Source organism: Carettochelys insculpta, chromosome 2, assembly GCF_033958435.1.
Source record: "Carettochelys insculpta isolate YL-2023 chromosome 2, ASM3395843v1, whole genome shotgun sequence".
Lineage (NCBI taxonomy): Eukaryota > Metazoa > Chordata > Testudines > Carettochelyidae > Carettochelys > Carettochelys insculpta.
In genome coordinates, this window is record NC_134138.1 from 30,202,190 (window position 1) to 30,229,804 (window position 27,615).

The 27,615-nt window shown below is 43.9% G+C and overlaps 1 protein-coding gene across 1 annotated transcript in view; it reads right to left on the minus strand.

The window, feature by feature from the left end:
* Nucleotides 1-2,199: 2,199 nt before the first annotated feature.
* SLC30A8 (solute carrier family 30 member 8) overlaps nucleotides 2,200-27,615 on the minus strand; it is a 40,213-nt gene continuing 14,797 nt past the window's right edge. Inside the window, exons 2-8 of the mRNA XM_074985639.1 lie at nucleotides 24,556-24,752; nucleotides 9,558-9,704; nucleotides 7,754-7,907; nucleotides 7,383-7,572; nucleotides 6,853-6,958; nucleotides 2,735-2,869; nucleotides 2,200-2,345 (exon numbers count right to left, since the gene is read on the minus strand). Coding sequence (XP_074841740.1) covers nucleotides 2,200-2,345; nucleotides 2,735-2,869; nucleotides 6,853-6,958; nucleotides 7,383-7,572; nucleotides 7,754-7,907; nucleotides 9,558-9,704; nucleotides 24,556-24,752 — 1,075 coding nt within the window. The remainder of the gene's footprint in view (nucleotides 2,346-2,734; nucleotides 2,870-6,852; nucleotides 6,959-7,382; nucleotides 7,573-7,753; nucleotides 7,908-9,557; nucleotides 9,705-24,555; nucleotides 24,753-27,615) is intronic.

Consider the following 27,615-nt stretch of genomic DNA (forward strand, 5'->3'; position numbering starts at 1 on the left):
AGAAGTACCAGGAGGGCATACTACATATCCACATTTAGGTTATTCATTGAAATATTTTATTCACTCTAACATAATTTTAAACTGAGATTCAAGACACGGTGAAGTTCCATCAGGAGACATCGTTTCTCTGTAAAAATCACTGGCTGAAATAATATTGCATAGGTTACACAGGAGATCCTGTCTTCAGAAGAACCCTTCTTCCTATTTTGTTTCCGGAAGAAGGGTTCTTTCAAAAATGGGATTTGTTTTTAAAGGACCCCCTTCTACTTGGCTGTTTTTGCTTCCAGAAAAGCCTCCTCCGGAAGTGCAATCATGCGAAAATATGCATATGAGGTGCCAGATGTGTAAATCCTCACTTCATTTGCATTTTTGATCTTGCTCATTTACAGTCCTCTTCTGAATGCAGAATGCAGTGTAGAGGTAGCCGGGGTGTTCTTTTTATTTGTATAAATGTCCAGTCTGTCATGACTTCAATGATACCTTGGGCTTGTCTACACTACCACCTTCCTTCGAAGGAAAGATGGTAATTAGGGTGTTGGGAGTTTACTAATGAAGTGCTGCGCAGCATAGGAAGCACTTCGTTAAACAAATTCCCTCCCCCACCCAGCAGCAACTTCGAAGTTTTAAACTTTGAAGTACCGCCATGCACCTAGCCGCGGCTTAGCCATCGGTAGTTCGAAGTGCCGGGGCAACTTCGAAGTCCCCTTACTCCTCAGGAGTCCTCAGGAGTAAGGGGACTTCGAAGTTGCCCCGGCACTTCACAGTACCAGAGGGTGCACCACGGCTAGACACGTGCCAATACTTGGAAGTTTAAAACTTCGAAGTTGCCACGGGGGGGAATTTGCTTAATGACGTGCTGCTTGTGCACGGCAGCACTTCATTAGGAAACTCCCAACACCCTAATTACCATCTTTCCTTCGAAGTAAAGTGGTAGTGTAGACGAGCCCCCTGTGGCAATGCGTTCCACAGGTCAGTTATGCATAGTGCCTGCAACCCTGCCCCTTGGTGGGTTATTCACTATTTCTGTACAACAGCTCTGGTGGATACTGTCACAAAAATGCTTTAGTTGAGGTTGGCTAAGTGACAAATAGAAAAATTCACCCAGTATGTATGAAATGAGTCATCTTCTGGTTTCTGTTACAGAAGATGTTTACATACAGTAAACCCCCTAAATCTGCAACTTCAGTTATGTTTAACTTGCATTAACATGAGTTAAGCACGACTTGAAGCTGCTGCTGTCTGTCCCCTTGCTTACCCCGGGTGGGGGAGGCCAGATAGGCAGACAGCCACACCATTGCAGCTTCCCCCCGCAGCTTCACCAAGCTGGAAGCCATGCCACCACAGCCGTCTGCCCGGTGCACCTTCTTCCAGCTGGGGGGAAGCTGAGGAGAAGCTGCACCTGGCTCCCAGAGTGCTGGGGAGCTGGGAACCTCTCTGTGGGAGCCAGGAAACTGACCAGCGCTGGTGCTGGTCAGTTTCCCAGCTCCCACAAGTGGAGGGGAGCTGGGAGGCAGGCTGCTGCCTGGTCCCTGGCTTCCCTCCACTCTCTGGAGCCAGGAAACTGACCAGAGCTGGTGCCCTTGTCAGTTTCCTGGTTCCCCCACATTGCATGGGAAATTTGACTTAGGCGGGGGTTACCAGAATGCAACCCCCATGTAAGGTAGAGGGTCTACTATATACATCTGTTACTTTGCTCAGCATGCAACATATGAGATATCCATTAGGCACTGATCTTTTTCTTTTTTTTTTTAAATAATCACTATTCATTATACTTACTTGCTGTCTCTCCTTTATCCTGAGAGGCAGTGCTGAGTTTTGCTCTGACATTAGTCACACTTCAACCAGTCATGTAGGGGTAATTAGTTTGTGGATAATTTGAAGGCTGAATAATTTTTGTGACCTTTATTTATAAATGGGTGTCTTAAATATTACTTCAACTACAGCCAGTTGTCTCTAGTCAAGAATAGTTAGAGACATATTCTTGTAATGGAATATAACCACTGACACGCTGCAGGCTCTGTTTCTTCATGGTAAATGACACCAAGGAACAATGGTGAAAGTGCCCACTGCACTCAGTGACAAATCTTGTCAGTTCAATAATTATGTTATGTTTCCTTGTTGAGTGTGCTCAACCAGCACGCAGCGCCCTTTGACATGTTAAATGTGTAATTCATAGCTTGACAAGATGAAATGGCTGTGTTAATCCTCTGGATCTTGACAGAAGACACAGTCAGGCTTCTTATTTGCTTGTGGTTCAATCTGAATGGTGACTGAGTGGAAGGTGTAAGTGTCAAAGAGAACTTGAGTAACTTCCTTCAGGAGCTGGTGATTGTCCACTGTGTCTTCTGTGGATGGGGAACAAGCATTATCACACTACAGCAATGTCTTTTAAGAAGACTGACTAATGAAACTATTTGCAAACATTTGGGTGATTTATTTCATTTTCCATCTGACATTTTAAGAACTATGTTACAATTATCTGCTCACTCTTGCACAGCAAGCTTGGGTCCTATGTTGTTGTAGCTGATACATTTTTCAAATGTTTAAAAAATAATGTTCTACAAAAATATTAGCATGTGCAGGGAGATGTTGTCACTTTTATTTTTCTTTTAATGACTACATTTGTTTTAACAAGCACCAAATACAGACTAGCAGTCGTATCCCAATCAGGAGAAATTGACTATACTAGGCTTCAACTGAATTATTATTTTTCTGTTTACAGAAATTTACTGACCTGTGACAATATGAGCAGATAGAATAACTTGATTCATTGTTAGACACCAGAGATGAAGGTTGTGAATAGACTTTATTTTGTTGACTGCTAGAATTCTCTCTCTGATCACATCATAATTAAATCCCTTGGGTGTTCCTGCAGAAGACAAACTATATATAATTAAAGAAAACACAGAGACACCGCCCCACCCCCTGAATATTTTCTGAAATAGTTTTTTTTTCCCTTATTAAAAAACATGGGCCACAGAGTACTGCTCTATTTTTCTGTTTACTGTGAAGTTAAATTCTGCCCCGGTTACACAGTAACCCTTTAGGATGTAACTCGATGGTGCAATGAAATGCAAATACATTTTAGAGTTAGGTTTATGGAAATCTGCTTTATTTATGGGAATAGGTTGTTTATTAATCATTCCATTCATCTGCTTTGACATCTTCAGGGATATTTATACCACAGTAACTGAGCACCTCACAAACACTGGTGGCTTTTTATCTTCAATAACCCTGTGAAGCTGAGAAGTATTATCTTCATTTTACAAACAAGAAGCTACAGGACAGAGTAAGTAACATGCCCAAAGTCACACAGAAAGTCTGAAATTAGGAGTGAACCCAAATGTCTTAAATCCTACTCAAGTTTCTTCTTTACTAGACCACTCTTCCTCTCTAACATGAAGGTGAAAGCTTGCCTTTGTGTCAGAGTACGGGAGTGAGGTCAGTGCTATTGGAATTAGATGTGGAGCTGAACCTCTGAGTCAAGACCAGAATCCATAACTCTAGTACTTGCCCAGAGCCAAATATTTTTAGTTCTAGGGCTTTGAATTTACATTTATATTATTCTCCATTTGATCCTCTCTCTGGTTGTGTCTAACCTGCTCATTAAACTACAAAGAATTATTTGAGGTACTAGAAGAACAGAAGACTGGATAGACCAATGGTTCATCCAGCCCAGTAGCCCATCATCTGACAGGGGCCAGATGCTTCGGAACAGAACAGGGCAAGTACTAAGTGATCCATCCTCTGTCCAGTACTCATTTCTGTCAGTCAGAAGTTTAGAGACACCCAGGGCATGGGGTTGTCTCTGTGACTACCTTGGCTAATGGCCATTGATGGATTTTATCTAATTGCATTTATAGACCTCTATCATATCTCCTTTTTAGTTTTCTCTCTATAAATGGAATAGTTGTGATCTTTTCCACCTTGTCCCTTACGGAAGCTGCTCCACTCCCCTAATAATTTTTGGTTTCATTATAGGTATCTTTTTAATTTTAATTTATCTTTTATGAGGTGGAGTGTCCAGAACTACATGCAGTATTTAAGATGTGGGCATACCATGGATCTATATAGTAGCATTATGATATTTTGTCTATCCTGTATATAATGACTTCTAATATTGCTAAAACTGCCACTGCATATTAAGCAGATGTTTTCAGAGAAGTATCAATGATTACTCCAAGACCCTTTTGAGTGGTAACAGCTAATTTAGAATTGTTATATTAATTTAAATGGAATATATGGGCTACAGGTGTTGCAATAAGCCACTCACTGTTCAGCATTCAACAATGTTGGACAAAGTCTGGGGCTTGGTTTACAGAGGCCTCAGCCAACTTAGCACCATGGCAAAGATATCCTTAACACTTCATTTTAATTAAAAATAAAGAAGTGAAGGAAAAGGTATTAAAGCATCTGAAATGTAAATTAAAGAATGGCCATACGGGGTCAGCTAACCTAGTATCCTACAGTGGCCAATGCCAGATGCCCAAGAGGGTGTGAGCAGAACAGGTAGTAATAACATGATCCAGCTTCTGCCACCCATTTCCTCATTCTGGAATACAGAGGCTAGGGACACTGTCCCTGCTTATTCTAATTAATAGCCATTGATGAACCTATACTCCATGAACTTATCTACTTTTTTGAACCCTGTTATAGTCTTGGACTTCACCCTATCCCTTGACAAGGAGATCCACAGGTTGATTGTGGTTATATGCAGTAGTATGTCCTTTTGTTTGTTTTAAACCTGTTTCCTATTAATGTCATTGGTGACCTCCTAGATCCTGTGTTATGAAAGGGAGTAAAGAACACTTCCTGATCTAGAACATTTCCTTCTCTATTTCCTCCATACCAGTCATGAAACAATAAGCTATGCAGACAGTCAGATTAGTTAAATCATAACAATCCAAAAATCCACAAAACATTTTCCCATCCCCATCAGAGCTATGACAAAGCTATTGTCTCACCTGACAATGACATATCACTCAGTCCCAAGCAAACAAACCTCACATCTGTGATTGCAACTGTGACTTTCAGCTGTGGTAAATCAAATATCAGGTCCACAGCTGACACATCTAGGTGTTTTCACTACCTTTATGACAATGTGCTTGGAACTGTCTGTTTTACCTTGAACTCTAAGCAGACTTGAAATCTGCTCGAGTTTGCTCTTTCAGACCAATGTAACTAAAACCTTAGCAGTGTTTTATACCTTTGCTGCCTGCTAAAATGCCAAACCTGGTAAGTTTGGACAAGCTACTGTTTGCTATTTAGCTTGCAGTGGATATTATACTGCTCAGTGGCTATGTCTACGCTGTGAAATAAAGCTGAAGTTATTAAAGTTGACTTTGTAACACTGGATTTCATAAAGTCAAAATTGAGTGTCTGCACCTGCCCAAAAAGTCAACTTAGTGCATCCCTACTAAATCACCAAAGTTCGACTGTTGCAGCAGTGCATTGTGGGAACCTATCCCACAGTTCACTCAGTCCCATGGTATTTTTTGTTGCTGATGCATTATGGGAAAAAAATGCTCCACAAGTGGTTGTGGGTATGTGATGTCATCTTCCCAGCTGCATTGCCCTCATTCCCCTCCCATTGAAAGCAAATGGCCATTTTCAGAAGGAAAGAAGGAAAAGTAGGAACGAAAACCAAACAGGTGGTCTTCAGAAGGTGACTGAACACCAAACAGTGGAAGAATCTGGATCCATGTGAATAGGGAAATACTTAATATTATTCACAGTGAAGGAAAGTAGGAAATCCCAAGGAAAAGAAAAGCAAACAGGTGGTGGTGTTCAGAAGCTGAAACACCCTTTGCAAAAGTGCTCTGGGAGCACCCAGCTGACTGTGCCATGTCAACAGGTACCTCAGCTACTTTTTCCCCCAGTGAAAATATTGCAAACAGGCCAGGGCTGAGACTGTGGTTTCCCTGAGGTGAAAGCAGATAGAATGTACGTATTCTGGGTATTGTGGGATACCTCTGGAGGCTGACAAAATCAATTTAAAGAAATACTGTTTCTGCACTAGCATTATTCTGATCTTTTACATTCAAACCTGGTGTTACACTGCATTGGAGGGTTAACACAGAATGTCGACCTTAAAGCTCCTTAAAATTGACCTAATGGTATTCACAGTGAAGACATTCACCCTGTAAAATTGCTCTAAGTGCCTTAGAGTCAACTTTATGCTCTAGTGTAGACAAAGCCTACGTTAATAAGAGACAATTTCCAACTATGATGACATGATTTAAGGAGGCAGAGTGAAAAGGATTTGGGGTCTCAAAGAACTAGAAGCATGCTAGGGAGTTTATGCAAGATCACATGACGTATTAAATCATTTTCGTGCTTCTGACTGCAGCTGCCAATGGTAGCCCACATCCAATTATGTATATTACCCGAAAATAATGACACTAGTGCTAGGTAGCTGTGTAAATGGCCATCTGAACTAGTGAATACCTAGCTCAACTGTAGTAACTTCCTGCATAAATTCAGACTTTCAAAAAATCAGGCATACAGTTTCCACAAATAACATTTTTGAGGTTTCTACACAATGTACGTGTAGAAAAAAGTTATTTCTTCCACAAAGAATGGTGAAGATTTTCTTAAATAATGAGTGCCTAAACTTTGTTTCCTACATCCATATTTAGGCACCTGGGCTGAAATCAGTGGGAGAGTTTTCTCTGTACAACATTTCTGAAGACCAGGCCAGATATTTAGGGGACTAAACATGGATGTAAGAGCCCAGCTTGAGTTACCCATTTTTAACCCCCTGGCTAGTGTTTGTAAATATTATATAGAGAGACACAGAGAACAGAACAATATTATTCTAGAAACAACGACTGTACATACAGAAGTTCTTACCTTCCATTAACACAAGTAAAATGTCCCTTAAAATGCTGAAGGTTGTTGCCAGAACAAAGATAGAGAACACAAATGTGCAGATAGGGTCAGCTATTTTGTATTTGGGCTAAAAAAAATAGAAGCACATCACTTGATTAAATCCATCAATATCAGTTCCTGGATGGCATTTTTTAATGAGCTAATCAGAAGCCAGATAATCCATTCATCTAACACAGTAACCACTGCTGATACCCTTGACCAGTGCAGACCCAGCACAGCTGGCTTAACAGACAATTTTCTGATTGCATTATTCTTTAACACCAAAAACCACTAAAGATGAAGGAGAGAAAGACGTATAGCAATATGTTCCTTCTAGCTTAACCCCCAAGGAAAAAATGTTATGCTCTCAGTAGCCATTTCATTTCCAGAAATGAACATAAATGTCCTTGACTAAATTACATTATACATCATTAAGACAGAGAAAATATGTACATAACATCTAATGAAAGTGTTATGAAAATAAGTGCATCCTTAAACCCAATAAAACTGACCTTAAAGAATATTATAAGTGCACTAATTAGCACACTAATGCTCTGAAATAGATCTCCAATGGCATGTACGAAAGCTGCCCTCACACTGGCATTGGCCAAAGCTGGCTTCTGTTGAAAAGTTGATGTAAGTTCACTGGCTTGTGCTCTGTGACTATGCCCATGCTCAGTTTGATGCAGCGTCAGACTTAATCTGGAAGAGATACAATGCTCCAGATAGATCAGACTGTCTGGAAGAACAACAATAAACAATTCAGTATCATACTCCTTAAAGCAAGAGCAAGTTTATGTGTAAATATAGGTGTGTACTTGACATGCCAGGAAATCTCAGAAAGATAAAGTATTTTATGTACACAGAAAAAAAAATAACTTACATGATATTGGCTATCACTGCACAACCAGAAGTAATGAGCATCACTGTAGCTTCAATCTCATAATTTGGGTGCAGCAGCCTCATGCTAGCCAAATATATCAAGACGCCAGTCACCACCCAAATGATTAGTATCGACATCAGAGCACCCAGAATTTCTAGGGATTAAAACAATTGAATTTTAGGGTATATTAAATAAAATGCAAAGACTTGGCTAATGGATTAGCACTAATACTTTCAGAGTAGCAATTTTTTTCACCATTAGAATCACTTCTTATGTGTTTGAAGGTCATAATATTCAAATCATGCTGGGTTTGAATAAATCTGGTTTCCCCAGGATCAACTCTTATGGCAGACCTGGAAGTGTCGTTTACAGGTTGTCTGCTGGTTCACAAAACAGGAAAGTGACATGCACGTTGGGATTTGTGCCCTATTGCTCCAGAAAATGCCACATGAAACTAAAATGCAGTATAAAATTGAAGGTTCAAGATATTTTTAAATGGAGAACACAATTGCAAAAACCTTTTAGTAAACTGTTCATGTATGCAAGTAGACCTCAGAGAAGACTGGTTTTCAAGATTTTTTTTTATATGTTAAAGTTTTTGCACAACTTTAGTTGTTAAATACCTGTGGCAACAAATGTATACTAAACGATGTCATGTGGAATTGCTATGGCTTCAGGACAATTTGTGTGTCTGTTTAATTTATGTATATGTGTGTGCCCAGGCATAGTAAGTATGCAAATTAAATATACACAAATAAATTGTATATGTATTTACACACGTGCACACGCATGCACACGCACACACACACACAAACAAACTGGAGCTATGCAGGCTACGTCCAGACCTGGAGCTCACAGGCAAGGCAGGATGCTGCCCTACAAGGCCTGTCTCTGGGAGAGATAACTGGTGTGGGGTAGAAATTTATCCTGGGGGCAGCTTCTGAGCTAGGGTTGCCCATGGCTCAGTGGTTGAGATCGCCCTGGTTCTGTCTGTCTGGAAGGAGGTTTTGAGGGACATGTGCCCAGCTGGGCAGCCACAGCCAGCAGGGTGGTATATGTATCATGTGGATGTGGCCCACATAATACACAGAGAGCTGCATAGGTAACCCCCAATGGTAAATAAGTTAAGAACTACTGGGCTAATAACTTTGTAATATTCTCCAGTATTATACTCATTTCTTCTCTAAGTTCCCATGACTTGCTGTTTTCCAGTTTTTAATGTATCTTGAGACCTTTGAAAACATTTACCCTGTGTCTACACATGCCCCTCCCTTTCAAAAGGAGCTTGTTAATGAGTGGGTTCGAAATATGCTAATGAGGCGCTGCAATGAATATGCAGCACCTCACTAGCATAATGGCGGCCGCAGCGATTTGAAAGTGCAGTTTTTCAAATTGCACGCCACCCATGGAAACAGGACCTTCCGAAAGGACCCCTCTCAGTTTTCGAAAGCCCTTCTTCCGATCACCAGTTAGGAAGAAGGGCTTTTGAAAACTGGAGGGGGTCCTTCGGAAGGTCCCTTCTCCACGGGCGGCGTGAGATTTGAAAAGCTGCACTTTTGAAGCACCACGGCCGCCATTATGCTAATGAGATGCTGCATATTCCTTGCAGCACCTCATCAGCATCTTTCAAACCCGCTCATTAACATGCCCCTTTTGAAAGGAAGGGGCACGTGTAGACCCAGCCTAATAGATTAGCTTTGTGAACCCGCTGATGCATGCCTGCTCTCCGAATGCTTTGTGTTGTACTTGCTACAATGAATTGACTTTTCTATTTTACCTGGTCATATGACAGTACATTTGGTACCTGCTCTGTGCCATCCAAAAGTTAACCTTTTAGTGCCAGGTTTAGATGAAAGCCACAGTGAGAAAAGGCTGATCAGGAAACTTGTCAAGTCAACAAACAGATGAGCTGCATCAGTTATCACAGCAAGACTTCCTGCAATGTGTCCACCTGTATAAAACAAATATGTGCTTATAGAAGGATATGTATCCAAGAATTTATTTGTTGCACAGCTAAGGAAAACTTCATTTACCATGATAATGTATGGCATAACTTTAAACTCTATAGACTAGATGAAGTTTTTATCCCATTCACGCATTCAACTATTCCTACTCCTAAAAAAAAGTTGTGTCTTAGTTTTACAAGAGTCCAATGTTTGGTAAATCTTAAGCATGTTGTAACTTATTGGAAATGTAATTTTATTGCTACCATAAAGTTGGAGAACAATTGCAGCCTCAAACATCTTCAATTACAGCCCCATTATCCCCACCCCCCATACCTCCTCACAGATCACTGACATTTTTGTCAACACAGTAGAACCCCAGTCCAAACTTAGCAACAGTCATGACAGAAAAATCAATGAAGATGGCTTTTTTTTTTCCTGATCCTGGGATGACCAGGTGCCAAGCTGGTTCTCTAGTATAATTTAGAGCAACTTAAGGACAATAAGCAACAGTAAATGGGACTTATGAAAGATTGTAATAGAAAGTTAGTAGTTCTGTGCCCTATTTGTGTGATATGAAGCTTTTGGTAAAGGAAGGATGATTAAATTTGCTAAATGAAACTTACTATTCAGTAAGTACTATTTAGTATCATAGGACATGCTTTAAGCTAGTCACATCTCTGGGTTATAGGCTGATCTAAAGTATACTGTACATTACACCAATTGCCAGTAGTCACAAGGGGCAAACATGGCAACCAGACAGAGAAGGAATATTTATGTTAGCTGGAAAACTGATGCCTCAGTAGTATGGAGTTGTGTGTGGCATGAAACACAATGTAGGATGGATATAGTGCTCTCCAGACTCACCGTCAATTATTTCAGTTACATCAATTTTTTTTAGCCTTTCTGAATCAGCTTGTTAATTAAGCCATGGCCTGCTCACCTATTGATATGAATGCCAGTAAAAATTCTAAAAAACGTTATGAAAAGTAACATACCACTTTCAGATCTGATGAGGAAATCTGACCCCTAACCTCATGAATGGTGGTGGATCTCTTTATATCAACAAGATGGCATATGTCAGATCAAACTTCTCTCCATATTGCAGGTGAATCTTTTTGATCTGGATGCATGACTGAAATCTCAAGCTCCATGTAGCTCAACAACATAGTTGCTATTCAGAAAATAGCTTGTGCCACAAATGGTGCTAGACTTAAGTCTTAGGCTATGTCTACACTAGGAAATAATGTCAAATTTATTAAGCTGACTTTATACCACTAGATCTTAGAAAATCGATAGTGAGTGTCCACATGTATTTGAAAAATTGACATAACATGTCCACGTTACCTTTGCTAAGTTGGCTTGTGTAAGCAGTGCATTGTGGGTACCTATCCCACAGTTCCTGCACTTCCATTGCATTCTGGGATTCTGTGCCAGTGTGTGATCGGAAAAAAATTCACCGCAAATGGCTGTGTCGGATATCATCATTCCAGAGTGCATTGCCCTCTCTCCCTGCTCCCATTGAAAAAAAAGAAAACCTGCCAAATGCATTTTTGCATCACTTTTCCACAACCTGCCCCTGGCACGTGCTGTTACAAGGCTAGCAGGGCAGTCCTGAGAAATGTAAGATGCAGAAATAAAAATCTGAAAAGTTTCAATTTGGACCTATTAAAAAGTTGTTTTTTATATTGTTGATAGTATTGTTTTGATTCATTCCACTGTGACCCAGCAGCCACGTGTTGGTGGGGGCAGCCAGACAGCCTGGCAGATGCATGGTGCGTAGGGCAGCTGGAGAGCCTGGGCTGATTCCTGCTTCCTGTTTTCTACTTTCTGCTTCTGTGGAGAGCAGCGGAGATGAAAGTGACTGTCAGAATGGACACATTGGGGGCATTGTGGGGTACTTTTGGAGGCCAATAAAACTGAATTAAATAACGTTGGGCTACACTAGCATTAAGCTGACCTCTTAAATTTGAATTTGACATTACGCCTCCTGAAAAATCTGGAGTAGAAAAGTCAGCCTTAGGAACCCTTAAAATTGACTTAATGATATTTGTAGTGCAGACAGATACATTAATCCACCTAACTCCCTTAAAATTGACTTTATACTCTAGTGTAGGCATAGCCTTAGTTGCCCCACAGGTGTGGCTATTCTAGATAGAAAGGGCTAGATAGTGACAGGTTAAGTGACTGATAGAAACTGACAGGTTTCTTCTGACAAACAATGTTTTCTCCCAACAAGATCAGTCCCCAAATACTTCAATCTAAAAATCTGAAGAAGTAGGTCTTACTCACGAAAGCTCATTACCTAATAAATAAGTTAGGCTGTGTCTACCCTAGAGAGTTCTGTTTTGTTGACAAAACCCACAGACCGTCCGCATTCCCAAGGTGTTCTGTTGACAGTAAACTAACAGAATGTGGCACTTCTGTCAACAGCATTCTGCTTCTCTCCCATTAGGCAGAACGCCTCTGTTGACAGATTCAGTTGACTGAAAGCCGGTCTGGACATTCCAGGGGGATCTCTGTCAACAGCAGGGCTTTTGGGACACTGGGCAGCCCTATCTACTGTGCTTCAGGCTGGGCTGTTCCGTCAAGAATGCAGCCAGGCAGTTCAGCCACTTTCTGTCTACACAATGGATCAGTCTTTCAGTCCACTTGGCAGTCTGGCCATGAAAAGTTTTGTTGGAAGGTATCTTCTGTTGACAAACCATTCTAGTGTAGACGTAGCCCTAGTCTTTAAGGTACTACAAGACTGAAGTGTGAGCAGAGTCTGCAGAACAGCTGCAGATTGGATTTTTTCATTTGGCAACAAAACAAAAATGAGTTTGTAAAAGAAGAAATAAAATCATCCTGAAGAGCAACAAAAAGCCAGCATCTGAAGTTTGCTGCAAAATAAAATTCTCCCCAAACAAAACAAAATAACCACATTAATTTCAATCAAAACATTCTGTTTTGCTAAGACTAGAATGAAATGTTTTGAATTTGACTATTTTTACATAAATTAAAAAGAACCTTTTTGCACACTGACATATTTTAACATTTTCAATATGTTTTTCCAATTTTTTCTTTAAGCAAAAGTTTGTCATAATGAATATAATTGTACAAAAAAAATGTGTAATCTCAATACCAATTTCTGACCAAAAACCGGTATGAAGAAAAATTTTAATCAGTTTCACTTCACAGCATTTTGAGGTACATATACAGCTGAAACAAAAAAAAAAAAAAAAAAAAAGAATGTCACACACCAACTTTTCAGTTGTGAAACTACCCAAAGTTGCACTGTAGACATTTTCTAGTTAGATATCTAACCCAATGACATGCCACATCTTCATGCAACATATCGAACCCCAGGAAGCTGGATTATGAGATGCTTTTCACTTAACTCGGCATACAGATCACAACATACTTTCACATTCTGGATACTTTATTTCTGCACCATTGTGTTTTTGATAGAGACTCACAAGACATCCAGTCTGCTCTGCCTAAAATTCTGAAAGATGATGCCAAAGGATTATGAGGTGTGTTTTCCAAGATGTTGCCTGAAAAGAAGTGTCTCTGAAATCAACTTGTACTGGTCTCAACAATGCGGGTGTCATTTCCCTTCTAATTACACAACATTTCCTCAGTGGGCCAAAATGGAATTGAAATCTTCCAGGGCTACTCCCAAATCCACATTTTGTCATTAATTTGAAATCACACCACTCTTCATTTCATAGATTCTAAGGCCAGAAGGAACCATTCTGCTCATCCATGCCGACCTTCTGTATTGCACAGATCATTGAACTTTCCAAATAATTTATAATTTTAAGCAACATATTCAACCTTGATTTAAAAATTGTCCATGTGAGAGGATCCATCATGACCCTTGGTAAATTATTACAATGCTCAATTACTTTCAATCTTAAAAATGTATGCTACTTTCCACTTTCATTTTGTTAACTTTCAAATTCCAACCAATGGAGTGTGTTAATACCTTCCTCTTCTAGATTGAAGAGGCCATTTAAAATAAGACATGTTTTCCAATCCTTTAATCCTTCTTGTGGCTCTTCCCCAATCCCTCCTCTATTTATCAATAGCCTTCTTATTGGCACCAGGACTGGTCACACTACGATAGCAGAGGTCATACCTCTGCCAAGTGCAAAGGTAAAATAACTTCTCTACTGCTTCTGAGGAGTCTCCTGTTTATGCAGACCAGAATCACATTAGATCTTTTGCTAACATCATCACATTGGCTGCTCTTGTTGAACAGATTGTCTACTATGACCCTAAAATTGTTTATAGAGCTATGGCTTCCCAGAACTGATAACCCAATTTCTGCCCCCTTACCCCTAGAACCCAGCCAGGAGGCCAGACACTCACACCCTCTATCCATGAAAGCCCAGGGACAGAGCATCCCCCAGCCCAGCCACTCAAGCCCTACCTGCCTAGAGCCAGCTGTGGGGGTCCATTCCCAACACAGACAGTCATGCTTACCCCCTATCCTCCCTGAGCACAGGGATCCAGGCACAGAAACAACCTGATGACCTGGGCGTGCATGGAGGATCCTGAATACCACCTCTTTCCCTTAGGGCAAGTCAGGAACTTCATCTGTTGTGAAATCCTCAACCTATTCCTCCCATTCCTCCCTTGCAGCGTCTTTTGTTTGAAAACTGGACTCTGCAAGGTCCAGCGCTCCCTAATAGTGTCCAGGAGCTCTGCAGTCCATTTCAAGGAGTGGGAGGGAAATTCCATGCAGAACATCAATTTCTGCACAAACTGTGCATAGTACAGTGGTGCAGAATTCCTTCAGGAGTGATCCTCATTGCAGCTACATAACTCAGTTTTGCTTACAGGAATGTTTGCCCTACAAGAGAGGATGGGAACATCAGAATGGCCACACTGGGTCAGACCAAAGTATCCTGTCTTCCAACAGTGGCCAATGCCAGATTCCCCAGAGAGAGTGACTAGAACAGGTAGTTCAGTGATCCCTCTCCTGTCATCAGTTTCCAGCCTCTGACAAATAGAGACTAGGGACACCATTCCTACTCATCCTGGCTAATAGTCATTAATGGACCTAGCCTCCATGAATTTATCAAGTTCTTTTTTGAAACCTCTTAAAGTCCTGGTCTTCACATCCTCTGGCAAGGAGTCCCACAGGCCAACTATGCACTGTGTGAAGAAAAAAGTCCTTTTGATCGTTTTAAACCTGATACCCATTAATTTCATTTGGTGACACCCCCTCCCCCCGCTCTTATGTTTTGAGAACAAGTAAGTAAGTTTTCCTTATTCACTTTTTCTATACGGGAGGTGATTTTATAGACCATGATTTTATAGGGGTACTATGGATTTATATAGAAGCAGTAAGATATTCGCTGTCCTATTCTCTATCCTTTTTTAACAATTCCTAATGCTCTGTTTCCAGCCTCTGACAAACAGCGGCGTTTCATGCTGAACATAAAATGTTCTTTACTTTCGAGAGTAAGTTTTGTATTATAGCTACAAGGTTTGTAGTGACACTTCCAACAGATGGCTTTGTGACTGAGTATTACTCACAGTGGTTGTTTATTGATTTGTATACTACAAAGCAAGAGAAATTGTCAGCCATTCAGTCTTGAAACTTCTAGCACATGTTGTCTAGTACAATGATTAAAAAAAAATTAAATATGTGGTTCATAATCGCAATAATCCCCCTAGACTGCTGTCTGTGACTGCAGTTAATAACTGGTTTGTCAGAGTTTAATGGTCTGACACAAAATGGTTTTCAAGCCTGTTACTTAGCTGTCACTACAAAAATCTGAATGATTCATTAAGGAAAAAGAAACATTTTCTTACCATAACGTGTCCTTCCAATTATCCTCTAGCATTGCAGCATTCATCAGACTTACACCTGCTGATTACATAGCTTTATTAACAAAGCGTTACTTATGTCACTGGATATTATTGCATGGAGATAAAAAGTATGCACCAATGTTCACGTGGTGAAATTCACGTGACCCCAAGTAATTTATGCAAGGTAAAGAGAGAGAGAGTGTGTGTGTGTGTGTGTGTGTGTGTGTAGGAGGGGGAGAAATTATGAAGAAGATGGAGAGGAAAATTCACCCTCTACTGGACAACAAAGTAGAAAGATAATAGTGCAGTTTCTCAGTGACCACAGCTCCAGCCAATAGTTTTGTCAGAGGTAAAATGAGTTACCAAACTTTTTATTTAGGGAATATGGAGTATGGTTTATGTTTGTTTATGTACTTTTTAAAAAAACATTCAACCATTGGCTTCAGCGTATGGATGAGAAGGCTAGAATAGGGGACAAACCCTGTACTTTCATGGAGTTTAAGGGTTTCTTCTTCTTGTACTGAGCTGTTGATTGACGGATCTCATCTTCTATGATGTGCTTGGTGAACAACTAAACCAATTCTTGATCAGCAGAGCCAATTACAAATGTCACACAAAAACCATCAACTACAGGTATTGTACATTTTTTTCAGATCCTACACTTTTCCTGTAGTAGCTGGATATGCTGATTCTCAAAGCAATTAAGAGCCTGTACAGTGGTTTGCCACCAAGGCAATCTGTCCTGAACTAGAGTTTTCAGATCATTGGGAGATATGTCACATGACTTCACATGGCTTTTAAGATGTCTTTATAGTGCCTATATGGATGACCAATAGAGTGCTTTCCATAAACAAGCTGGCCATAGAAGACCATCTTTGGTATTCATGTACCATCCATCCTCATAACATGACCAGTCCAGCAAAACTGTTTGTACATAAGCATTGCTTCCATGCCCATGATATCACACAGCTTAAGAACCTCTGTGGCTATGTCTACACTAGCCAAAAACTTCGAAATGGCCATGCAAATGGCCATTTTGAAGTTTACTAATGAAGCACTGAAATACATATTCACCACCTCATTAGCATGTGGGCAGCCGCGGCACTTCGAAATTGACATAGCTCACCGCCACACGGCTCGTCCAGATGGGGCTCCTTTTCGAAAGGACCCTGGCTACTTTGAAGTCCCCTTATTCCCATCTGCTCATAGGAAAAAGGGAACTTCGAAGTAGGCGGGGTCCTTTCGAAAAGGAGCCCTATCTGGATGAGCCGTGCGGTGGCGAGCCGTGTCAATTTTGAAGTGCCGCGGCCACCTGCATGCTAATGAGATGCTGAATATGTATTTCAGCGCTTCATTAGTAAACTTTGAAATAGCCATTTGCATGGCCATTTCGAAGTTTTTGGCCAGTGTAGACAAAGCCTGTGTTAGGAATTTTGTCCCACAATTCACATGGACAATCTGCCTTAGAGAGCACATATAGAACTGACTGAATTTCAAAACATGGTGGTGATATATTGTCTGTGACTCCAAGCCATACAACAGGATATTCAGGACAACTGCCTGATAAACTGCTACCTTACTATAGAATTTAATACCATGGTCATTCCATAGGTGTTTTGTCCATTTTCCAAAGGCTAATTGAGCAGATACGTTATGCTAGAGGACAGTACACTTCTGAGGTAGCAGAATTTGTCAATGGCCTTAAAGACTGTACCAGCAGCAGCGATCACTGGAGTGCTGGGCTCTTTCCAAACAGGCTGACATAACTTCTCTCTTTTTGTGTCTCACTGGCTGTGTCTACACTACAAAGAAACTCGAAAGGGAGAACATCGAAAATCAAAATCGAAATAAGGGTTTTTTGCGTGGCTACACACACAAAACGGATCATGGTGCCAATCTGCTATTTCAAAAGAAACTCCCCCCCCAATGCTTCGAAAGGGAGCGTCCACACAGGAACATGGGCTCTTTTGAAATAATCAGCCAGGAAACACCACATACAGGGTCACATGGCCAACAAGCCCCTCTGGGTCCCACGGCCAGCAGCCACTTTAAATGGCCCGTCCCAAACACACACATCCTGCACACACAGAGAACCGCAGAGCAGTACCTGGCACTGCATGGACCGTGCTCTGAGAACAGGTGGCGAATGGAGCAACAGCAGCTGCCCAAAGCTGATGCCTCCACCCACATTGGGACCAAGGTGGTGAGTGCCATCCTGGGCATGGTGGATGCCCTGGGGCCCACCTATCCACCCCCACTGGGGTCCTGCAGGCCCTGGCAATGGGGCAACTGCTGCTCCCCATTCCCCATGGCACCTCTGGAGCCACCCCAGCACTGGGGACTGGTGGGAGAGGCTGGTACTGGGCCAGTGGGATGATGAAAGGTGGCTTGAGAACTTTAGGATGACAAAGCAGATATTCATGGAGCTGTGTCAATGGCTCGCACCCACCCTGCAGCACGTGGACACCCGCATGCGGCCCGCTCTCCCAGACAAGAAGTGTGTGGGGATCGCCCTCTGGAAGTTTGCCACCCTGGACAGCCACCGTTCAGTGTGGCACCAATTTGGGGTGGGCAAGGCCACCATTGGAGCCGTCCTCCTGGAGGTAAGTCAGACTGGGGCCCATATCCACTCCAGGAAGGGGGCGGGGCAGAGGGTAGCCGGTGGGGTCCCCTGGGTGGGGGGCCTGCAGGGGAAGGGGCAGGGGTCCCCTGATGTGAAGGCCCCACATGTCAGTGCGCCCCTTCTACAGGTGGTCCAGACCATCAATTGCATCATCCTGTGGAGGGCTGTCTGCCTCAGTGACTTGGGTGACACCATGGCAGGATTTGCAGCCTTTGGTTTCCCGAACTGCTTCAGCGCGCTTGATGGCATGCACATAGCTATCCGCGCCCTGGACCTCAGCACGGGCTGCTACATAAACCATAAGGGATACCACTCGGTGGTGCTCCAAGCACTCGTTGATGCCCGGAGCCAGTTCTGTGACATTTGTATGGGCAGGTCTGGGTGAGCCAACAATGCCCAGGTACTACGCAACTCCTGGCTGGGGTGTCACATGGAGCAGGGTACCTATATCCCTGTTTGGGAGCTCCCTGTGGGGGACACAAAGATGCCACCATGTATAGTGGTCGATGGGGTGCACCCTTTGCAGCCATGGCTGATGCGTCCCTACACCGGGCACACCACCACCAGCCAGGACACTTTTAACAACCATCTGCATGACACCCCCAACGCTGTAGAGTGGGCCTTTGGACACCTCGAGGGGCATTTCCGATGCCTGAATGCACGGCTGGATGTCAGCCTGCCCAACGTCCCTGGGATGGTTGCGGCCTGTTGTCCTCTGTACAATATAGTGGAGGGCAAGCATGAGCACTACATGCTGGGGTGGGCTGCAGACCGTGGCCCTGGCTATGAGCTGCCTCCCACGGCCCTGTGCTGCCAAGCACATCGCGATGGGTTAGGGTCTGGGAAGCTCTCCAGAAAGCCTTCGAGCGAGAGCCTTCCCACTTCTACCTCGCACTCTGGCTCACACCCATCCTGCAGCATGCCCCCCCCCATACAGGGGACACTGGGGTGCACAAAAAAAGGGTTTAATAACTGGGAGCCAACTATATACATGTAAATAAACACCACTGGTAACTATGGTGTGGGGTCTTCCTAATTGGGAGCTAAATATGGGGAGAATGGGGGAGAACTATATACGATGCAGGGGGGGCAAGCACCCATGGCCAGGGCCACAGGCACAGGCAGGCCTAGTCTCCCACAGGAGTGGGGGGTGAGACCCCCAGCAGGTACGGAAGCCCCTGCTGCCCTGGGTGTGGGGGCCCTGTCGGGGTTGGGAGGGGACTGGCAGGATGGGGAGCTAGGATCAGCCAGGGGCTAGGGGATGAGGGGGACTGGGTGAGGGGTGGGGGGGATGGGGTGCTGGCAGGCAGGGGGGGACAGCCTGCCAGATCCGGGCGGACGGGGTGAGGGTGGGTGGGATAAGGATGGTGAGTTCGGGAGCAGCAGGAGCAAGTTCAGGGGTGGCGGGAGCGGGTTCGAGGGCAGCAGGGGGGGCTGGCAGTGGGGCTAGCCATCTGAGGGCTGCAGCCTCCTTGGCCCAGACCTCCCTCTGCCAGGCCCTGTCCTCCCACTCCATCTGCAGCCATTCCCAGAGCACGGCAGTCTGCTCCCAGATGGCTGCAGCATGGGCATCCGCCGCCTCCGGAGGATCATAATGGCTATGTCTACACGTGCACGCTACATAGAAATAGCTAATTTCGAAGTAGCGACATCGAAATAGCCTATTTCGATGAATAACGTCTACACGTCCTCCAGGGCCGGCAACGTCGATGTTCAACTTCGACGTTGCTCAGCCCAACATCGAAATAGGCGCTGCGAGGGAACGTCTACACGCCAAAGTAGCACACATCGAAATAAGGGAGCCAGGCACAGCTGCAGACAGGGTCACGGGGCGGACTCAACAGCAAGTCGCTCCCTTAAAGGGCCCCTCCCAGACACACTTTCATTAAACAGTGCAAGATACACAGAGCCAACAACTAGTTGCAGACCCTGTATATGCAGCACGGACCCCCAGCTGCAGCAGCAGCAGCCAGAAGCCCTGGGCTAAGGGCTGCTGCACACGGTGACCACAGAGCCCTGCAAGGGCTGGAGAGAGAGTATCTCTCAACCCCCCAGCTGATGGCCGCCATGGCGGACCCCGCTATTTCGATGTTGCGGGACGCGGATCGTCTACACGTCCCTACTTCGATGTTGAACGTCGAAGTAGGGCGCTATTCCCATCCCCTCATGGGGTTAGCGACTTCGACGTCTCGCCGCCTAACGTCGATTTCAACTTCGAAATAGCGCCCAACACGTGTAGCCGCGACGGGCGCTATTTCGAAGTTACTGCCGCTACTTCGAAGTAGCGTGCACGTGTAGACGCAGCTAATGGCAGCACCATTGGGCCCTCTGGGGCTGGGCAGGTGGCAGCCTGGGTGATGGGGAGGAGGGTTCTCTGGCTCCGTCAGATGGTGGTGTGGGTGTGGTGTGGCCCTCAGAGGATGATGCTGTGGAGTCACAAGGGAGAGAGAGGCCACCCATCAGTGCTGTCGCCCGGGCCTGGGGGCTCCACCCACACTACCCCTGCGACCCCCTGATCATCCCCCGTGGTTGTGCCTCCCCTTGGGGCTCCCATGTGCCCACTGGGACCACATGTGTGGGGCAACCACTGGCTGCGGCCTGGGCTCCGCATCCCTTCCCAGTTGGGAGGGCCAGGGTGCTGTCCATGGGCACGGGTGCTGGATGGTGCCGCACCTGGGTCTGAGTTGGGGTGCAGAAACATGGGATAGGCCCCTGCCGGGCCAACCAATCCACCTGTTACCTACCTGGGGCTCCGGAGAACAGGTCCAGGGACACTGGCCTCGAGGAGGCCTAGCTGGAGGTACCAGATCTGTCGGCAATCATGAGTGGCCCTCCCTCCTCTGAGTTGCTCCCTGGCTCTGCCGGTGTGATCCGGCTTGATGGTCCTGGCAGATCATGTGGGTCCCTCTCCTGGTAGGTGTCGGGCTCCCCTGTGTGGAACACCACTGCCAGCTCAGGGATGTCCTTCAGGTCGAGGAGCTGTTCCAGTGCCCGGTAATGGGGGCACCTTGGGCCAGCCCTAGCCCCCGATCACCTGCAGGTGTCCCTGCCCCAGCTATAGGCCTGCCTCAGCTCCTTGACCTTTTATTGGACCTGATCAGCAGTGTGCTGGGGGTGTCCCTTCCTCCGCAGCCCCAGTGACAGCTGCTTGGAGGCAGCTGTGTTGCGGGGCCGCCCAGTGCTATGGAGCAGCACCTCCTCCACCCAGAGGCCGAGGAGGCCTTTTACCTCTGTCTCTGTCCAGGATGGGCCTCTCCTCTTCTGGCCCTGACTCTCCTCTGGTGACCACTCAGGCTGGGAGGTGAGGGCCTCCTGGGGGTTCCTGAAGTGTGGGGGCTCGCCATCCAGCTGGTGGGCTGTGTGGCGCATGTGTCTGGGCTGCTGGAGCGTTTGCCAGGCAGAGCTCCTGTTCCTCAGGCCCTGGGCACGCTCTCAGCTTCCTGTATGGGGTTTCTGGGGCCGTGTGGCTTTAAGGGGCTGGCCCAGAGACCATAGAGCCCTGTCGGGGCTTGCTAGTGCATCTCCATGCTGCCTGAAGCCGCCGCCACGGCAGACCCACAATTTCGAAATTGCAGGCCAGGAGCGCCTACATATGCCCTAGTTCGAAATTTGGTTTTGAAAGGGGCTGCTCTTCCCAATCTTGGATGGGAAGAGCAGTTTCGAAATTCATGCCCCTTTCCACCAAAAAAAATTTTGAAAGAGGCTGTTGGGCATGTAGACCCTCTGCAGCCTCTTTCGAAATTGGGCCCCCTTTCAACATTAATTTCAAAACAAGGGGCTAGTGTAGATGCACCCACTGTGAGTCCAAAACAGTGAACAGAGGTAAAGTGATTAAAAAGCTCCTGTGCATCCTTCACCAAATGAGCCAACAATGCACAGCCATCAGCAAACAGAAGGCCACAGATAGTTGTAGCAACCACATTAGTGCGAGCCTGAAGTCCTCGAAGACTGAAAATACTACCATCTGTTTGCAACTGACTAGGTTTGCCCAACATGCAGTCCTTAAAAGTAACTAACAGCATCATTGAAAAATAGGTGTGGAACAGGAGACAAGCAAGGACACATACTTGCTGTGTACCATTTGATATTTCAAAAGGTGTTGATATCTTTCCATTGTTAAGGATGCGACCAAGCCTGCCATAATGAAAATCATGGAATCATAGAACAATAGACCAAACAATGTTGATAATTTTTTTCAGGAGAGCCAATTCACTCAGGTATTTTCCAGAGCCCACTTCTGTTGACGTGTCAAACGTTGATCAAGTTGATGAAAATCACATAGAGACCCTGACGTTGCTCTCTACATTTCTCTTGTATCTGTCTGGCTGTAAATATTATAACAATAGTGCCTTGACCAGCACAAAACCCACACTGGATTTCATGAAAGATGCCATTTTTGAAAACGTGTAGCCAAGCTGGTTGTAAAGGATGTGGGCCAGGATCTTAACAGCTATAGAGATCAGAGAGGTGCCCCTGATGGTCATCACAACACAAATGTCACCTTTTCTTTATGTGTACAATCAGGGAATCTTTTTCCTCTTGGGGAACTATGCTTAAGGGGTATTAGTTCTATATAAGCATGCATTGCGTAGCCCTTTCCTCAATGTCCTCTACAACAGTGTTTCTCGACCTTTTTTTTTTTTAATAAAGTACACCTTTTTTGAAAAAAAAAAGTACCCTCCAGACTTCTCCCATGTACCTGTAAGGGGTACACATACCACCAGTTGAGAAACATGGTCCTAAAGTAATCTGAGATGTTGAAACAGGTGCCACTCAACCTTTCCAGATTACCATACGCTTTTCAGGAGTCAGATTTGTTTTGCATACCACTAAATTACACCTCGCTTAAAAACAGCTAACTTACAGAAACATGCAAAAACATCACAGAAGACCACTACCGAAAACTTGCTGACTTTCTGCCATCTTATTATCAAATAAATGAATTGGAATAGAAATATTGTACTTACATTTCAGCATAAGGCATATGAAGCAGTAGAAACAAGTCATTGTCTGAATGAACTTTTAGATTGTATTGACTGTACTGGTGTTTTCTATGTAGCCTGTTTTAAAACGAGGCAAATATCCAGATCAGTTGATGTAACTCTTGGAAGACCTCGGTGTACCCCCCGAAAGGTACACGAAACCCTGGTAGAGAAACGCTGTCCTACAATAGTAGTGAGACTGGTGTGGACTGCACAAACCTAGTGTATGGGTTTCTAACCATGCTTTCTTGCAACAAGACAAGATTGACCAGGCATGCATGGCCTTGTGGTGACCCTGCATACTGCATCATCAACACACAACACCACATCTCCAAAATGTCTCACTGACGTAGGTGAAGAAGCTTTCCTAGGATTTAGAAAGCAGATCATAAAATGATTTAAGGGCCGGAAGGACTGATTTCTGAGGAAATAGTTAAGGAAATAAACATATATAACATGGCTAAACACACAGCTAAAAGGAAGGAGGTGAAGAAGGGATGAAAACAGTGGAATATAAATAGCAAGGAGGGAGAGGAATTGTTTTAGAGTGATTCCAAGAGATTTACTTGCTAGGGGAAAGAGGAAAGGAAAAGTAAGGCTGCCTAGCAGACGGATAGATCCTAGAAACAAGGGTTCCTAGAATGTGAAATAATCTAGTGCCAGCTGGACCCACATTAGAGCTGCCTGAAACATTTTTGACAGTTTGAAAAGATGAGGTCTCTTGGACACTTCTCCCCAGATTCCACGTCGATGCAAACCTTCAAAGGGGCTTGTTTCATTTTCAATGTGGAACAAAAATGACACTTAAAAACCTTCACGAGTTGATGCAAAACAAAATTGTCCTCTGGCTACCACTAATCCACCCACTCAACAAATCCACAGTCAATCTGATGCTTAAATCCATGCTGATATAACTGCATTGACTGAAGTGAAATGACACAAATGTTGAATATTACCATGGAATTTACTCAGAGGGCTTAAAGTCTGTGGTTGTACAATTGTTTTATATCAATGCCTACTATGGCTGATCCTCAAATGTTTGCAGGCCTACTAGGTTTGAATATCTCTGAATCTTATGCTGAGGTGATCAGATTTCAAAATATGACAGGAGGCAGGCTCATAAGAATTCCAGGGCTGCCCAGTTTGAGGCAGCCTTAAAGGGTCGGGCCAGTCTGTTATATAAGCTCTACCCTGCATTCCAGGTCCCACCTCAATCCTTAAATGACAATTTCACAAACATTTTGAGAAATCCAGTAAACAGTTAACCAACTTTATTTTAATTGGAAGAGATGAGGTGTCTGGGACTAGCTATTTTCTCCCAGCTAATTCACCCTTCTCTAGTGTAGATTACAGCAGGTGCAGAGGAAGTAGAAGCGAAAGGACTCAAACATTACTGGCCTAGAGAACAATATGACATTTCCTTGATGACAAAACACACCCTGTACTCACCGATAATTTCAGCAATCATGAAGATGAGGCAAATTATCAATGCTGCATAGAGCTTCCGCTTCGCTTGACATTGTTCCGTTTTTCTGCTCTCATCGACTATTGAGTTACTATGGCAGTGATACAGTGGTTTATCTCCAACATCTTCTGATTCTTCCTGGCATTCCTTTTTGTTTAAATAATTCTGCTGCAGTCCTAGCCTAGGAAAGTGAAAGAGCCAGAAGTTGACAAAGCTATTGCTATTCAGGGTTACACTCCTTGAATCCCATTGCTATGTTTAATTACAGGTTGAAGCAATCTTGTCTGGCACCCTCAGGACCTGAGCAGTGCCAGATAAGAGACTTTGCTGGATGACAGGAGGTCAATATTTTTTAGCACATTACAAACACTTCCACTGCTTACTGGGCTCTTAGAAGACATTTAGGGATGTAAATAACACTACAGGACACTGAGAGGTAGGTAAACAACACTTCAGAACACTGAGAGGCAGGAGTGATGGCTGGAAACAAACTTTATGGGACTGCAGGAAACTTGGCCACACCCATGATAAGTGGTCATCCTGCTAACTAAAATCATGCTGGATTATGGAGTTTGCCAGATGAGAGAGTTCTGGATTAGAGAGGTTCAACCTGTACTGAACTCCTGAGCTTCACTGAACCTCAGTTGGACTACTCATTTGAAAGGTTTTTTCCACTGGAGTACGGGGCATGCAGGGGGAAGTTCTAAGACATCACAGACCTGCAGTTTGTTCCGCATGAGATTTCCATTTTTATGCCCTTTTTCAGTGCTCTTTTCAGTACCCACCTAAGTTAGCCATACACAGTGCAGCTTTCCCAAGATGTGCACATCACAAGCTGAGCAAAAAGAAAATGAAAAGGTCCATGCAAATGCACAGTATGACTTGCAGAAAACCAGGCATATGCAGATCAAATTAAACAGGACATTTAAAGGCACATCTCATTTTTGTCTGGTTCCATAGATAAAATCAGTTTTCTACTCCCACCAGTTTTGGTAGCAGGACTGTATCTTAATTTATTCCACTTTCCTCTTACTCAAATATGGCTGAACTAAACTCATGAGGAGTGGCACCTTAAAGACTTATAAATTTATTTGGGCAGAAGCTTTAGAGGCATGAAGTGGAAAACTCAGTATAGCAGAGATATATACACATGCAAAAATGGATGTGTTACACTACTTTGCAGAGGACCAGTGCTACTGAGATCAATTCAGTCAGGGTGAATGAGACCCATTCCCATTCTCAAGAGTTGACGAGAAGATGTGGCCACCAGAAAAGGAGAAATTTCTTTTTTTAGTGAGCTAACCACTCCAGTCTCCATTCAAACCCAGTTTGATAATGTCAAGTTTGCATATGAATTCCATGTCTCACACTGCAGTCTGGTTTTTGACATTTTGCTGAACTTTGGCAACTTTCAAATCTGTTCCTGAGTGTCCATGGAGAAGGCAGTGCTCTGCTACTGCTTCTTGATTGTTACTCTTCTTGCAGGCTGATTTTATTCTTTTGCGTAGAGACATTGTGGTTTCGCCAACGTACATGTCAGAGGGGTATTGCTGGCACACAATGGCTTACATCATATTAGTAGATATACAGGTGAACGAGCCTTTGATGATGTGGATGATGTGGTCAGGGTCTATGACGTCTACGATGGCATCACTTAAGGAGATACAAAACTGAGTTGACAATGGGGTTTGTTGCAGGGATTGGTTCCTGGGTTAGTATTTATGTTGTGTCGTGTGTAGTTGCTGGTGAGTGTCTGCTTTTGGTTGAAGGGCTGTATGTAAGCAAGGACTGACCTGCCTCCCAAGGTCTGTGAGAGTGAGGGACTATTTTCCAGAATATTCACAGAGAGGGAGCCGTGCTAGTCTATATACTATCAAAACAAAAAAGCAATCAAGTAGGACTTCAAAGATTAACAAAATAATTTATTAGGTGGTGAGCTTTTGTGGGATGGACCCACTTCTTCAGACCATAGCCATACCAGAACAGACTCAATATTTAAGGCACAGAGAACCAAGAACAGTAATCAAGGTTGACAAATAAGAAAAAAATTATCAAGGTGAGCAAATCAGAGAGCAGAGGGGCGGGGGGTGGGAAGTCAAGAATTAGATTAAGCCAGGTATGCCAAAGAGCCCCTATAATGTCCCAGAAAATATGCATCCTGGTTCAAACCACATGTTAATATGTCGAATTTGAATATAAAAGAGAGTTCAGCAGCTTCTCTTTCTAAAGCAGACTGAAAATTCTTCTTCAATAAGACGCAAACTCTTAAGTCGTTAACAGAATGACCCACTACATTAAAATGTAGACGAACTGGTTTGTGGATCAGGAATGTTTTGATGTCTGTTTTGTGCCTATTAACTCTTTGTCTGAGAGTCTGAAGTCTGTCCAATATACAAAGCATCTGGGCAATTTTGGCACATGATGGCATATATAACGTTAGTTGAGGAGCATGAGAATGTGCCCGTGATTCTGTGAATAACCTGGTTAGGTCCAGCAATGGCATCACCAGAATAGATATGTGGACAAAGCTGGCAGTGGGCTTTGTTGCAAGGAAAAGTCCCAGAACTGGTATTCCTGTGGTATACACTGTGGCTATTGGTTAGAATCCTCATAAGGTTGGGAGGCTGTCTGTGGGAGAGAACAGGCCTGTCACCTAGGGCCTTCTGGAGTGTGGCCTCCTGATTAAGGATAGGTTGTGGGTCTTTAATATTTCATTGCAGTGGTTTGAGTAGGGGGTGTAGGTGATGACCAGTGGTATTCTGTTCTTGGCTTTTTTGGGCCTATCTTGGAGTAGCTTGTCTCTGGGTATTTGTCTGGCCCTGTTGATTTGTTTTTTAATTTCTCCTGGTGGGTAATTCAAGTTTATGAATATTTGGTAAAGATCTTGTAGCTTTTGGTCTCTGTCAGTTGGATCAGAGGAAATGCGATTGTACCTAAGGGCTTGACTGTAAACAATGTATCTAGTTATGTGTGCAGGATGGAAGCTAGAAGGGTGTAGTAAGTATAGCAATCAGTGGGTTTCCAGTACAGTGTGGTACTGATCC